Source organism: Orbicella franksi, chromosome 4 (genome assembly GCF_964199315.1).
Source record: "Orbicella franksi chromosome 4, jaOrbFran1.1, whole genome shotgun sequence".
NCBI classification, from domain to species: Eukaryota; Metazoa; Cnidaria; class Anthozoa; order Scleractinia; family Merulinidae; genus Orbicella; species Orbicella franksi.
This window is the reverse complement of record NC_138148.1, coordinates 5,511,096-5,524,038: the sequence shown is the minus strand read 5'-3', so window position 1 is coordinate 5,524,038 and position 12,943 is coordinate 5,511,096. Positions and strand designations below refer to the sequence as shown.

Below are 12,943 nucleotides of genomic sequence, written 5' to 3'. Positions count from 1 at the left end.
TCACCTGAGCTTTGCGTGTGTAAGAAAAGGAATCGAAGACACAAATGTTTGTTAACTTCAAAAAAAGCGTCCTGATGTGCTTATATCACACGTCTTCCTGTGCTTGGTAAACTTCAAGCTTCGCCTCATGTAGATCTGTTAACATGTTATGATCACTGTCACCCACATTTGTTGGTACAGGCACTTCATTTTTGCCTTGACTTTTCGCGGAAGCTTTCTTTGAATACAACCGACTAAACATGCTTACTTTCCTTTCTTGTTTCCTTCCTGTCGCTGTTCCAACCTTGTTTGCATTACTGGAAATGTTCAAGTCGTCCAATTCGCACTCGCCTTTCGCTTCACAATCAGTTTTTCTCTTTAAACTTTTTCGTTTGGCGCTAACTGTGAAGACCAGAATTCCAGACGAAACTTCACTGACGAGAAAGCAAGTTTGCACTGTCCACCAAGACCAGGCGTCGACAAATTTCGCGTCAGAATAAACTCCAAACACACTTACACTGGCGTAGATAAACATCGCACAGAGGACGAAATTGTTCAAGCCCGACGCGAAGATGAGACGGATGTAAAGGACTTCGTGTTTGCTTTTGATCTCCTTGTGACCAAAGAGTTTTTGATCAAGTTTGTACCCGAGAACAAAATACCCCACACCAAGAATTGCACCCCAAATTATAAAGAACCATTGGCAAAGCACTAGCATGGCCTTTGCTCTAACAAACTCCGACACGACAAAATCAGTCACCAGGACTAAAATAAAGTGCACGATTATAATAGTAAGGACGAAGCTAAGCTTTTGCATCTTGGGAGGAGCGAGAGATATTTTGGCAGTTTCGACTAGGGCGAGAATCACGAGACAGTCTGCCGACGTGAGACAGGGGCTCGCTAAGGACCATAGGACGCGCATAACTAATACGTTGTGTATGATGTCTCCTTGGTGATATGGATCTGTAAACAACACAAACGCCCGAGTGAAGCCCAGAATCAACATAACAACGTTCAGACAAAATCCCAGGTACTTTTGGTTCAGCCCTACATAGAGCTCGTGTCCAATAAAGTAAGTGGCGTAAACAGCAAAACCCAAGAAAATCAGCGCGAATAAATAAACATGAAACTCCCAAGCTGCTCCCCATACCCCAAACGCCTTCGACCATTCTGGACCGGGCTCGGGCCATGCCTCTGCTGTAGCTTCCGGTTCGACTGCAGGATTTTCAGCCTTGTCCCCAGATAAAAGAAATGGTGATGGTGGGAAAGTAAGCCTTTCAAGAAGCCGGGCTGCCTTTCCTGAATCATTCAATTTTGCATGCTTGCCAGCGTCCTTGAACAAATGGTTTTCTTCTGTAGTAATGTTTTTCTTTCCTTGATCAGCTGCTGGGTTTATATTACCATTGCCTTCAGCGTCTCGTCTTCCAGAGAGTGTTTTGGAGACCTTTCCTTGACTGATAGCAACCAACAGCAAGAGAGCCTGAAATTCAAGTAATGATTTTTATCTTTAATATTCCTTACAGTATGCTAAGCCAGTGGTAAAGGGTCATGTTGCAGCTTTCGTAAGGTCTCACATAAATGGCTCTAAACCCTTCGAGAGGACAATAGAACAAACAACAGAAACAATGTCCCGTAGCCCCAAAACAATAACAGCTGTAGACTATGACGACAAATAGAATTACAAGCTTAAGAGAGTAGCTACACTACCGGCGACAAAACATGCAGTCAGCTCAATCCTATTCGTGTCCTTAGGCACATAAGGCCATGAACATGTAATATAGAGCTTTTCTCAATACGTGAAATTTTTACAAATATTTGAATAGGTGAGGGCAAGGTTTAAACGTGTTATTACATTAATTTTAGAAAACGGGCGGAAAAAGTATCATTTGCAAAAGCACAGATTTTTGCAGTTGAAAATTTAAACCATCCGGCAGCATTGTTAAAATTCATAAGGCAAGGCCAAAAGTTTTTAATTATATTTTGCGTGAGCTTCTACTCTTACAATGAATAAAGTCTCAATCTTCTTATTTTGTTGGTTACTTTATTTAAACGCTCCATTAAATTAGCTTGAAGTTGGCACAGTAAACTACCAAGCATCTAGCCACTATTTATAATTATAAAATAATTGAGATACTACACGCGCTTTTATTGGTCGAAAGGTGTGTTTAGATGGGAGTATGTAAACACGGTTGTGACATTTTACATTTGCGCGTATTCTTGAGAAATATTTTGTAAAAGCAATAGAGCACTTTTTCCGTGTTTACATAGCCTCCTCTAAACACTTGGGGAGGTTGGGAGAATTCTCGAAGGTTATGCAAACCCTCAACTGCGCCTCGGGTTTGCATCCACATTTGGGTCTCGAATTCTTCGAATCCCCCTCGTGTTTAGATGAGGCTATGTAAACTCAGAAGAGCTCTATTGCTTAAATGTAAATCCTCTCTTAAAAAAAATGAATAATTCTCACCATCAAACCAACCCATTTTTGGCTTATTTTCATTCCTGATAATTCACGTCGTTGCTTGAACACACCAACACTTAAACATATTTGCATTCAACAGAAAGAAACCAGCAGTAAGAGATAACAACTAAAGCGAACAAATTTAGTTAACGTCAAGATTTTGACGTCATAAAAAGTAATTGAATTCTAATTTCGTTCGTTCAGGATCGTCGCATATCCCTTTTAAAAGATTTTAAAAAATCTTTTTCAAAACAATACAATGCTTTGGCGAACGTTGTATATCCGCAAGTAAACTTTTCCTTTGCGAAGAAGCAGTCGAAACATTGTTGATATGATTTAATCAGAAAAATTTGCACGAGCTCACTCGATTACTGAAGATTCGCTGGGTATATTCCTTAGCAACTGCTGACGAAGATAATTGCGGACTCGGGTAAGATTCTCGGCAAATTTTGTCGCCCATTTCCCTGTCAAAAATGCCTGGAATGACCTTAATCGTCGTCCCGTACGTTACCACAAAATTAAAAATGGAATATTGTGACTTTTATAGGAATTAAAGTACAAATATACCCGACCGTGGGTAAGGTATAAAAGCTGCTTGAGTTCTATAGCCATTCTTTTAGCATCCTATCTTATTCGAATGTCTTTTGGTGATTAATTCGTACGGAAATTGTTAAAAAAGGTAAATACATCTATATTTACATCTACCATTTCATCACGTAGGATGCTAGTGCCAAACAACTGGAACCAATTGCTGGATTTTACTGCCGGATGTCAGCAAAATAAAAATCATAACCATTCAAACGCAATAAATAAAGACAAGAATCTGGGATAAGATAAATGATTGATATAAAAACAGTCTCTCCAAGATTTAAGTCTGTGCGGATTTTCATTCATACGTTATTGGGAGAAGTGTTTCACCCAGATTTATAGCGCTTTGTATGGAGACGCCATGTTAATGTCCATCCAGATGGGCATCAACATGGCGGCCGTAAAGTAACAAAAACATCTGTCATTGAGTTTTGCTACTGAAACGAAAAGTTATTTATTACTCATTGAAATTTATACTTCTTCTAGGGTAAGAAATTTTCAGTTAGCAAAAACTTCTGCGACAACTCATCTTTTGACCTACTCGAGAGCCTTCTCGGGCCGCCATTTTAATGTCACACAACGCGCGCAAAAGCTTGGAAATTCAAACGTGCTCTATAACAAAACGAACGACCCTGTCGGTCGAGCTAAAACGTTGTAAAACGTCAAGTTCTTTCGGGGTCTTATGGAACTAAAACCTGAGAAGGATAGGTAATTTTTGATTTTGAAAAACGACTACGTCACATGAACAAATCCAGCAACGGTTTGTGCACATCCTCGGCTTAGTTTCCTCTCAGTGATGCTAACAAGAAGGAAGCCAGCAATAAATGATCATGACTATCTTACAAATGACAATAACTGTGCTACAGTGAATCTTTTACAAAAAGGTAAACCAACTTTATTTATACACTGTTTGGCTAAAGGCTTTGGGGCCGTGCATATAGAATACAAAAAATAACCAAAAAATAATAGTATATTTAAGAATATCGACCCAGTGGCAAGAGGCAGTGAGTGACCGGTTAGCTATTTACAATGCAAAGGGTGGAGTAGTTGAAATCGAGAGCACCGAACACACAACCTCTTAATGCCAGGAGGGTAATGGCCAAATCCCTCTTTGAGGTGCGCCTTGTATTCGTTCTCCTGGACTGGGCCGGGTTGTTTGAGAGCCGGTTAACGCTGCCCCAGCATTAAAACGTTAACCGAAGTATTTATTTTTCTTATATAATAATGTTTTTCACTGCTTATTTTTTGTTTACACTTTAAGATTATTTAAGTTCAAAACTGAAGAACGAGCAGTATAAACAAAAAACCTCGCCGCAAAGTTACAAAACTCAAATCAAACTAATTCTCGCTAATCCTGAGCTAGCTTAATCGGGCTTTGAACAACCCTGCCCTGTATTTTACATTGATGAAGACAACTACTATGATTCCCTGCAGGCACGTCTCGAAGAGGGAATTGGCAATTTTCGACAATTTGAACCCACACTACTTCTGATAACATCTTAAAAGTCCAGGACCCTAACCTCTAGACTATGCCGTCTTGTGCCTTGACAAGATGCGAAGAAAAGCGAAACAAGTGATCAGAGTCCCTGAATGAATATCTGTAAAAGCTATTCGCATTTTCTTTGTTTTTGTCTTACTAAAGTACGCGATTGGCTAGAAAAAATCGCCCCACTTTGTCATCCAATCAGAAGTAAAACCGAAACCAATTGTGACTCACTCGCACACGTTTTCCCGCGCTTTGTGTTGGCCACATGTGTTATAATTGGCTCATTGAATAACAATTGCCTGCCTACGTCCTTTTTGATTGGCTACAGTGATTACTTTGGCTTTGGGCCTACGACACCGGCTCAGTGCGTCGACTGTTATTCGTATTCACATCACTTAAAATGGAAAACCATGTTCTATTCGTTAGCGTGTCTATAAAATCTGCGCCATTTTGATTAAACTATACTTAATACAGGGAGATGGTCAAGAAACCTGGCAAAGTTCTCTGTTGTATGTTTTTGTTGGCTATTTTCGGGTTTGACACTGCACAAAACCTGGCAAAATATAAAAGGTAGTTATGTACGCTCATACAACTAGCCAATAGAAGCATTGCAATTACCCAATTCATACATAGTCAATGACCACGAAACAAAAGATGTGCAGGCTCAGGGACCTTCCAACGTAAATCTTAGGACTGTTTGCTTCTTTGATTTTCATCGGGCCATTCCCTCTATTAACTATGATCAAACTTATAAAGAAGTCAAATGCAGCCATACTGTACTGTTGCTGGCGCTGTGGTCATTTTAAAACATGAGAGAGAGAAGTTACACATTCCTTTAAGGGAGTTTCGTCAGGGACAGCTCATTTTGAAAACTTGCTCAACACCGAAAACCCGTTGATTGTCCGCTAAATTATGTCAAAGTCTGTTTCACTGGGTAGCGTATTTGTGGACCATTTGCCCAAATTCTTGTCAGAGTTCTGGCTTTTCATCTCTGGTTCTTCTTCAAATTTACCAGCATTGAACTCTGAACTTTTCCCACCGGGAGAAAACTCTATTTTTGTTTTCTTGGCCTCGTGAAGGGCTGTAAACATGCTTGATCTTCTAGATGTATGTTTCAGTCTTCTAAATTCAAGCTCTACGTATTCGCTTTGTTCTGCGTCTTCGCTATCAAGTGAATCGTCTAATTCGTTGCCATGGCAATGTAGCTCTGTCGCTCCCGGCAGGTGTATAATGGAGCACATTGTCTTGGTCTCTACCCAGCATTCCCCATTGGAAGTTATCCGGGGAACTGGGTTCGTTCCATGCAAATCTTCTCCAGTGGCTTGCACTAAAGCCATTTCACGGAGGGCAGTGAACAAGCTTATCACACTGCCGTTCTCATCTCTGGAGACTCTCTTTCTACGCTTGAAGCACTTGGCAAGTCTTCCCGTCGCGAATTTGGACGAACTGTTTTCCTCTGTGGAAATTGACTCCAAACATTTCTCCCCCGTCACCTGGGCAACGGCGTTCTTAACCCGGGTTCGTTTGGCACTTACTGTGAATATTAAAACGCATGCTAAGATCTCACTGAAACGTGATAGAGTCTGTAAGACCCACCACGACCAGGCATCAACGTATTGCACGTCTGAATAAACACCAAACACGCCAAACGCCGAGTAAACGATAATTCCACACAGGAAGTAGTTTGCCACGCCCGAAGCGTAAATGAGATAGATGTAAATTTTGTCTGCTTTCTCTTTCGGCTTTTTATAGCTGAAAAGCTGTTTATCCAATTTGTACCCCAGAATGAAGTTTAAAGTTCCAAGAACAGTACCCCACGTGGCAAAGAACACCTGACAGAATAGCAACATCGCTTTGGCTTCAACGTACTCAGAGACGACGCAATCCGTAGTTATAACAAGCGTGAAATGCAAGCATATAACGATTAAATTAACGCTTAATTTCTGGAGCTTAGGTGGCGCAATGGAGATTTTCGCGGTTTCAATCAGAGCTAATATCATCAAGCAGTCAGATGCTGTCAAGCATGGACCAGCAAGGGACCAAATGACGCGCATCGCGGCAGTATTGTGAATTATGCCCCCTTGGTGGTATGGGTCCAGGTACAAGACAAAGGCCCTTGTGAATCCGAAAAGGGCCACTAAGATATTTAGGTTTACACTCAAGTACTTTCCTTTTAGCCCGTCATAAATGTTGGCAATGACGAAATACCCAGCGTAGAAGCCTATGCAGAGACAAACGGAGGCAAAAAGATACACGTGTAGTTCCCAGGCCCATTTCCAAATGCCATATGCCTCTTCCCAACGAGGCCCAGGCTCGGGCCAGTTTTCAGGGGTGGGCTCGGTTTCTCGTATGCCGTTCCATTTGTGCTCGGGTACTGAGTAGGGTTCTGTGGCGGGGTAATGTGTACTCTTTGGTTCTCCCTCGGCTTTCGATTCACTTTCATGTTCCGATTCAGGTTCGGCCCTCGGCTTCCTCTGAGCTCGCTCTCTCGAGGAATGGGTATCTGGAACAGAAATGAAAGTCTATTTCTCATCACAATTTGTTGTTGTGACGCGAAGCTGAACTGTTATGTCCCACGAGCGCGTCAGGTGTAATCTTACGCAATCTTCACAAGCTTTTTTCGTTGTTGTTTTTTTTTTTTTTTCCTTTTTTTCTTTTTTTCTTTTTTTTAATTTCCATGAACCTACATTCTCTGATGATACTTGCCTTTGTTTATTATAAGCCATCTAACGACATTCTAAAGTTAAATCTTGAATTCTAAGCGTGCTCGCCACGTTGAACCTGAATAAAGGGTTGTTTGACTGACTGACTAACTAACTGACTGACTAACAGACTGACAGACTGACTTATCGATTGGTTAATTGATTGATTGACTGACTGACTGACTGACTGATTGATTGATTGATTGATTGATTGATTGATTGATTGATTGATTGATTGGTTGGTTGGTTGGTTGGTTGGTTGATTGATTGATTAGTCTTGCAAAGATATAAATTAGCTAACTGTAGTCTCATTAACTGGATGTGTATTAGAAGATTTGCCCTCAGCCCTCTTTCAGCTCCCTGCGGCTTTCTGGGCATACACATTTGTCCGATCCTGGGAACTGGAGGTAACTAAGAATATTTCTAGTTGCTACAAAAAAAAAAAGGCAACAACTATAATCTTCTCTCCCCTATGCGGAACTAATGCGGCAGCCAAGACACCATACACCTCGGTTTATTCGAACATATAACGGTTGGGTATGAAATATAGTAGTTAATGTGACACAAACCTCTAACCAGTGAAGTTTGAAACCCCTCCTTAAAGCGAATCGCAGATGGAAAATGTGTGACTCCAGTTGGTCTGGGTTCGACGTTCCAGCAAACAAATAAAATCTAAAGCAAGCGACAAACAAAAGCAGTGTAGAAAAAATCTAAACAAGCAAAGTCAAGATATGTTTGAAAACTGTTTTTTTCTTCTGAAAAGTACCAAATCATTTTAGACAGATCATGGTCTCTTGTTTTAGATCAAAAGAAACCTCTGAGGAATTAGTCCTCTTGTCAGGAAGGCTGCAACATTAAAACTTTCAATTCAAATTTGTTCGAACAAACTGTCATGCTCCGTCTAGCAAACCGTCAATCGATATTGGAACATTGCGCCCTTCGGCATTACAGGGTTCCGGTCAAAACAACCATGATCAAGACTGTTAATCTGATATTTATTCTTAAGACAAGTTTTCATTTCCAACGATATTACACGAAGTAACTCCATAGACCAGCTATGTTGTTGCCGGTCTTTGAATTATATTAAAACGATTCGAGTTTCGTAGTCGTTGTTAAAGTCATCAAGAAGTGAAGTCAATAAATGAAGTAAAGTCAATGCATATGAACTCAGTTAAATGATCTTTCTCTCCACGACTTCTCGTAGCTCAGTGGATAGAGCGCCCGCCGGGTTTTCGGGAGGTCATGGGTTCGATTCTTTGTCGGTCCCACGCTCGTGTCATGTTGATCAATTCACCTTTCACATAAAGTCAATAAAGTTGTGAAAAACAGGAAGAGATCAGAGTGCAGTACATTAACATATGGAACAGAATTTCATTGTTCGCAAAGCTTATTTTATCGTTATCGAAACAAAAGACTCCGTCAAAAATTTCCGTTCAGAAACAAAGTTACACAAGACGATTTTTAGCACAACTAGCTCTGTCGTCTTAAAATCGACTCGTAGTCTGGTGTATTAATACACATCATCTTAAGTCTGAAATAAGGCAAATGATCTTGTAATGTTAGCGATTATTCAACAAATAAAGAAGCCTGAGCCGTGTATTACACTCTGATAAAACATGGGTTTTTGACCAATCAGAGCGCGCGCAGTGTCCTATCTATATTATAAAAAATAATAATTCACGGTCTGTTCAACGGAATCCTATTGCATCTAAGAGTCTGAATTAAGCAAGGGTAAAGTCTAGACTGATTTTCCGTTAGTACGCGTCTGACTTTTTAAATAAGACATATTGCATTTCTATCGGAAGCATCTGCTTTCGAAGTGACGGGAGAAGCGGGTAGCATGGAGGTTTTTCTGTCGAAGTACATTGTCTTTTCCCTCCAGGATCCGAATCGTACGTACGGACTTGCGGTGCCAATCCAACGCATATTTTCAAATATAAAAAGGATGTGTTTAAAATTGATCTCTATAAAATGATTAAATATACATGAGGGAGAAACCTAACTGTGTTAAGTACAGGAAGAGAGGAAAGATGTAAATTTTAGGCGAGGTAAACATGAGGGAACATAACAGCTGAAAATCGGTAAAAACACTTTTTAGTAGTTTAATGTACACAGATAGAGTAGAAAACTCACCAGTAATGAAACTAGGGCTAATTTTCTCTTGTCTGACGCCATTTTCTGTTGAACGCGTCTGTTTTCTCGAGGATCTAAACGTAATACGAAAAAGATATTAACAAAAGTGATGTAGTTAAAAGAACAAACGAAATTTAGTTCAAAACAGCCAGGATGTGCTAATAAGCGAACTAAGATGAACTTACGCTAAGCAAGCAACCAAGTGTTTATATATATCATAACATTTCTTCTCCGTTTGAGATTAAGAACAAGCCTTTTGCAGAGCAAATACACTGTTTGAAATACTGCAACTTGACTCCAGAAATGACTTTCCAGTTTAGAAACGATTTGAACAATATACGCCCCCTAGTTTAAATCCTCTTTGAATTGTAAATTGATCTTCATAAGCGGATCGCTTTGAAGTAGAGAACAAAAGCAATATTGAAAGACATCAACCTTAAATAGAAATCTGCCATATTATTGACAAAGAAACCTACCATTCGCGGCGACAATGACTTGGAAAATTCCAGTTTTAAAATTAGAATTTTGATTTTCAATGTACATATAGTAGCTTTAGTTCTTTACCTCTTTTCAGTTCTTTAGAAACCATTCATAAAATAATGAGGAGAAAATTTTATAAAAAGTTTTCACAACGAAGGAAGCTACCTCATTTTAATTAAAGAAAGTCAATAAAGCAGTCGAACTCCAAACGAAAATGCAGTTACCAGTTTTGTGGTCTGCATAACCATATCCAGGAAGTTAAATGATCTTTAATAAATGTGACGAATTTATAAGGAAAATTTTAGTATTGAAATATCCTAGAGTTTTAGGTTTAATGTTTTTTTTTTTTTTCAACTGCGTGGAAGTAACCATTTCAACCTTAAAAATATTTGTCAATTTAGTTCGTGTCTTAATAAAAGCCATTCCGACAGTTTTTGGTGGAAATTGTTCATAACCGTTAGGCGGGATTAACCATTTCCGTTTGGATAGCCACGATTGAAAGATGATTGGAGGATATTAATGGACTCTTTCAGATGGAAATGGCTGTAGAAGTGTTTGTCTCGGCAAACTTTAACCACATCAGCTGTCAGTGGTAAAGTTTGATGGCGGTTGGGAAAAGTAAATAAACTCAAACCGCCAACCGATAACGGGGTTTCTCGATAGGACACGAAAAACCCAAACAGTTACACTAGATACCATACAGTTGGTCGACGGGACTGATTACACTGTGAACCAGGGCAAGTGCAGAAAATTTCGTTTTAGAAATAATATTTAGAACAGCTTTTCCTTTTTTGACACAAAACACGATGTAGTTCACCGTTATCTTTTATTATTTCACACTCTGACTGTAACGACTCTCATGAAGTACGCAGTAAGACAGATCGTCTCGATTATGTTTTTGCTTTTGGTGACGTCAGACAACAGCCAGAAATCTGTCTACATCAATAAACATCGAATGGGTCAACTTCAACTACGGTACCGACAGTTTCGCTAAAATCTGCTACAGTCGTTGGTTAAATTACTGCCATCGAGGCCTCACAAAATCAGACATAATTATGAAATGTAAATATTCAGACTGGGCCGATTCCAATAGCTTTGTTACCAGGTCTTAAAGTGAAGGTCGCCACGACAGAAAGGAGATCTGGCTAACCGTGTTCCCAGGATCCCACCGCGCGCCGAGAAGAGTCTAGGTACGAAAGTTCCAAGGGTATTAAGAGTGATGTAGATGTTGGTTAGGCCATTTCAAAGTTACCGCGTGCCTCTGCTTCAAAACGAGTCTTGGTGTAAAACCTTTCACATGAAAATGAGTTTGAATTACATGAAAATGAACCTGTAGGCGGAACTCATTTTCATATGAATGGCTTCGCACGAAGACTTAAATGGTCCATTGGTTTAGAGTAAGAAATAGCCCAATATCGATATGTTAAAATTCAGCCTAACAGAATAGACCTCGGCACGAGGCTCTGGGGAATGAACGCCACAAACTCTGTAGTTATTCCCCAGAGACTCGCACTGACGTCTATTGTTTTAGGCTGAATTTTGTTATATCGAAGTTGGTCTGTTGCACTTCGCCATACGCAGTTTCGCAAGGTTGAAAAACACTCAAACTCGATCGATCAAACGCTTATCAACCAAGCCGACTATAGCATGGACGCTAACTAAATTTAAAAGGTTCCTGCGGTGAGTAATTCCGGCCTTCGCTAATGAAAAATGTCCTTTCTAATACGATGTAAGAAGTAGCACCAATTTAACAAACTAACTTTAGAGCGATCCCTTGCGTAAATAAATGTTATTTATTTTATAGGGCAGATGACGTCACGGCAGCCGTGTTGGTCCTGTGGGAGTTGAACCTTTTTGTTATCTTAACACTTCCTTTTGATCCCATAAATTTGCTTGAGTGCTTGCCACGGGAGTGAAAACGCTGTATTGAAGAAGTTCATAAAAATAACTTTGTGAGGCAGAAAGAAACAAGATGGATTTTCATCGAACAACGCAACAATAACAAAGTGTAAAGAAATTATATTAATCTTTGTATGGCTAACATTCTGGAATAGGAATTACTAGTCAGTATTTGTGCGTTTCCAGTATACTACAAACGCAGGTAAATGCCTGCCAGTGAAGCAAGTCGGAGTTTTCAACATATGAGTAAATTTCCTACATCGTATTATACAACTTGGGAACATACCTCAACTACTGGCAGTTTGGTACCACGACTTGCAGAAGAACCACATGGTAACGGTACCGGAGCATTTGCGGTTTTTTCCGTGACTGCTTTTTATCGATGTGTTTTGTAACCTTTTTGCAGACAAGTTATCTTCAACGGAATTATTCGCCGATCTTGTTTAATCAGTTATCAAAAAGAAAGAAGTGTTTTAAATGGGACTTTCAGCAAATGACACACCTAAGTCTTTTGTCTAAAATAATTATCGACGGGTCTTCAATGCAGACCGAACTAACAGAAAGAGAGGCATTCATTTTCACCAGGCTAACAGACGTTTTCTGACTCATCTGAAACGCCGCAGCGTCTGGCAAAATGATGAAAGCGGCCCTGATTAGAAACTACCGTGCGAAAAACCAATTAAAATTAATGGAAATAAATTTGTTTTATTGAGCTGCGCGAGGGGATTAGCAAAAACAAAGCGAAGGAGATTTACTAACAAATGTTAACTGGAAGAAATTAAAATCCCTTGTCATCTAGTAGTAAAAGATTGAAATGGTACATATCAGAAGCATTTATATATGATTCGATGTTAAGTAAAGGGTAAACTCTGAACGTTGAAGATAATTTTAAAATTAAACAAAATCAATGTTTTCATGGCAATGCATGAAAGCAGGATTCGTGAATAGCCCTTTTCACGGTTAATTTTTCTCATTTGCATTACAACGTAATCCAACGTGGATGCTAGGCAATTTCGGGCTAAAACTACAAAATAGCCCGAAATTGCCTCACATACATGCTAGATTTTATTCTAATGCAAATGAGCAAAGGTGATATGCTTCTGGTTAAAGATCGAGGTATTATTTTTGTAGGAGATTTTCTCTGTACCGCAAATTCAGTCATTTTTAGCTCACAAATGAGTGACAAGGAAAGTGAAGCGAAACAAATTTGCTAACGGT

The 12,943-nt window shown here is 39.6% G+C and overlaps 2 protein-coding genes across 2 annotated transcripts; both read right to left on the bottom strand.

The window, feature by feature from the left end:
* LOC145484679 (uncharacterized) lies at positions 1-5,284 on the bottom strand. The gene is made up of 2 exons (XM_081463281.1): positions 5,141-5,284; positions 1-1,459 (listed from the first exon to the last, which is right to left on the bottom strand). Exons 1-2 carry the CDS (start codon positions 5,282-5,284, stop codon positions 86-88), a joined length of 1,518 nt encoding a protein of 505 aa, XP_081319407.1. The 3' UTR covers positions 1-85.
* Positions 3,854-9,935, bottom strand: LOC145484678 (uncharacterized). Its single transcript, XM_081463280.1, has 4 exons — positions 9,911-9,935; positions 9,347-9,420; positions 7,783-7,885; positions 3,854-7,014 (listed from the first exon to the last, which is right to left on the bottom strand). Exons 1-4 carry the CDS (start codon positions 9,933-9,935, stop codon positions 5,417-5,419), a joined length of 1,800 nt encoding a protein of 599 aa, XP_081319406.1. The 3' UTR covers positions 3,854-5,416.
* Positions 9,936-12,943: the final 3,008 nt, after the last annotated feature.

Excerpts from the sequence above, each read along its gene's own strand:
- LOC145484678 (XM_081463280.1), bottom strand. The coding sequence starts at position 9,935 with ATGGTTTCTAAAGAACTGAAAAGAG. Across the intron at positions 9,421-9,910 it reads TTCTAAAGAACTGAAAAGAG|ATCCTCGAGAAAACAGACGC; the intron begins GTAAAGAACTAA and ends TATTACGTTTAG. Across the intron at positions 7,886-9,346 it reads TAGCCCTAGTTTCATTACTG|ATTTTATTTGTTTGCTGGAA; the intron begins GTGAGTTTTCTA and ends CGCTTGCTTTAG.
- LOC145484679 (XM_081463281.1), bottom strand. The coding sequence starts at position 5,284 with ATGGCTGCATTTGACTTCTTTATAAGTTTGATCATAGTTAATAGAGGG. Across the intron at positions 1,460-5,140 it reads GTTTCGTGGTCATTGACTAT|GCTCTCTTGCTGTTGGTTGC; the intron begins GTATGAATTGGG and ends CTTGAATTTCAG.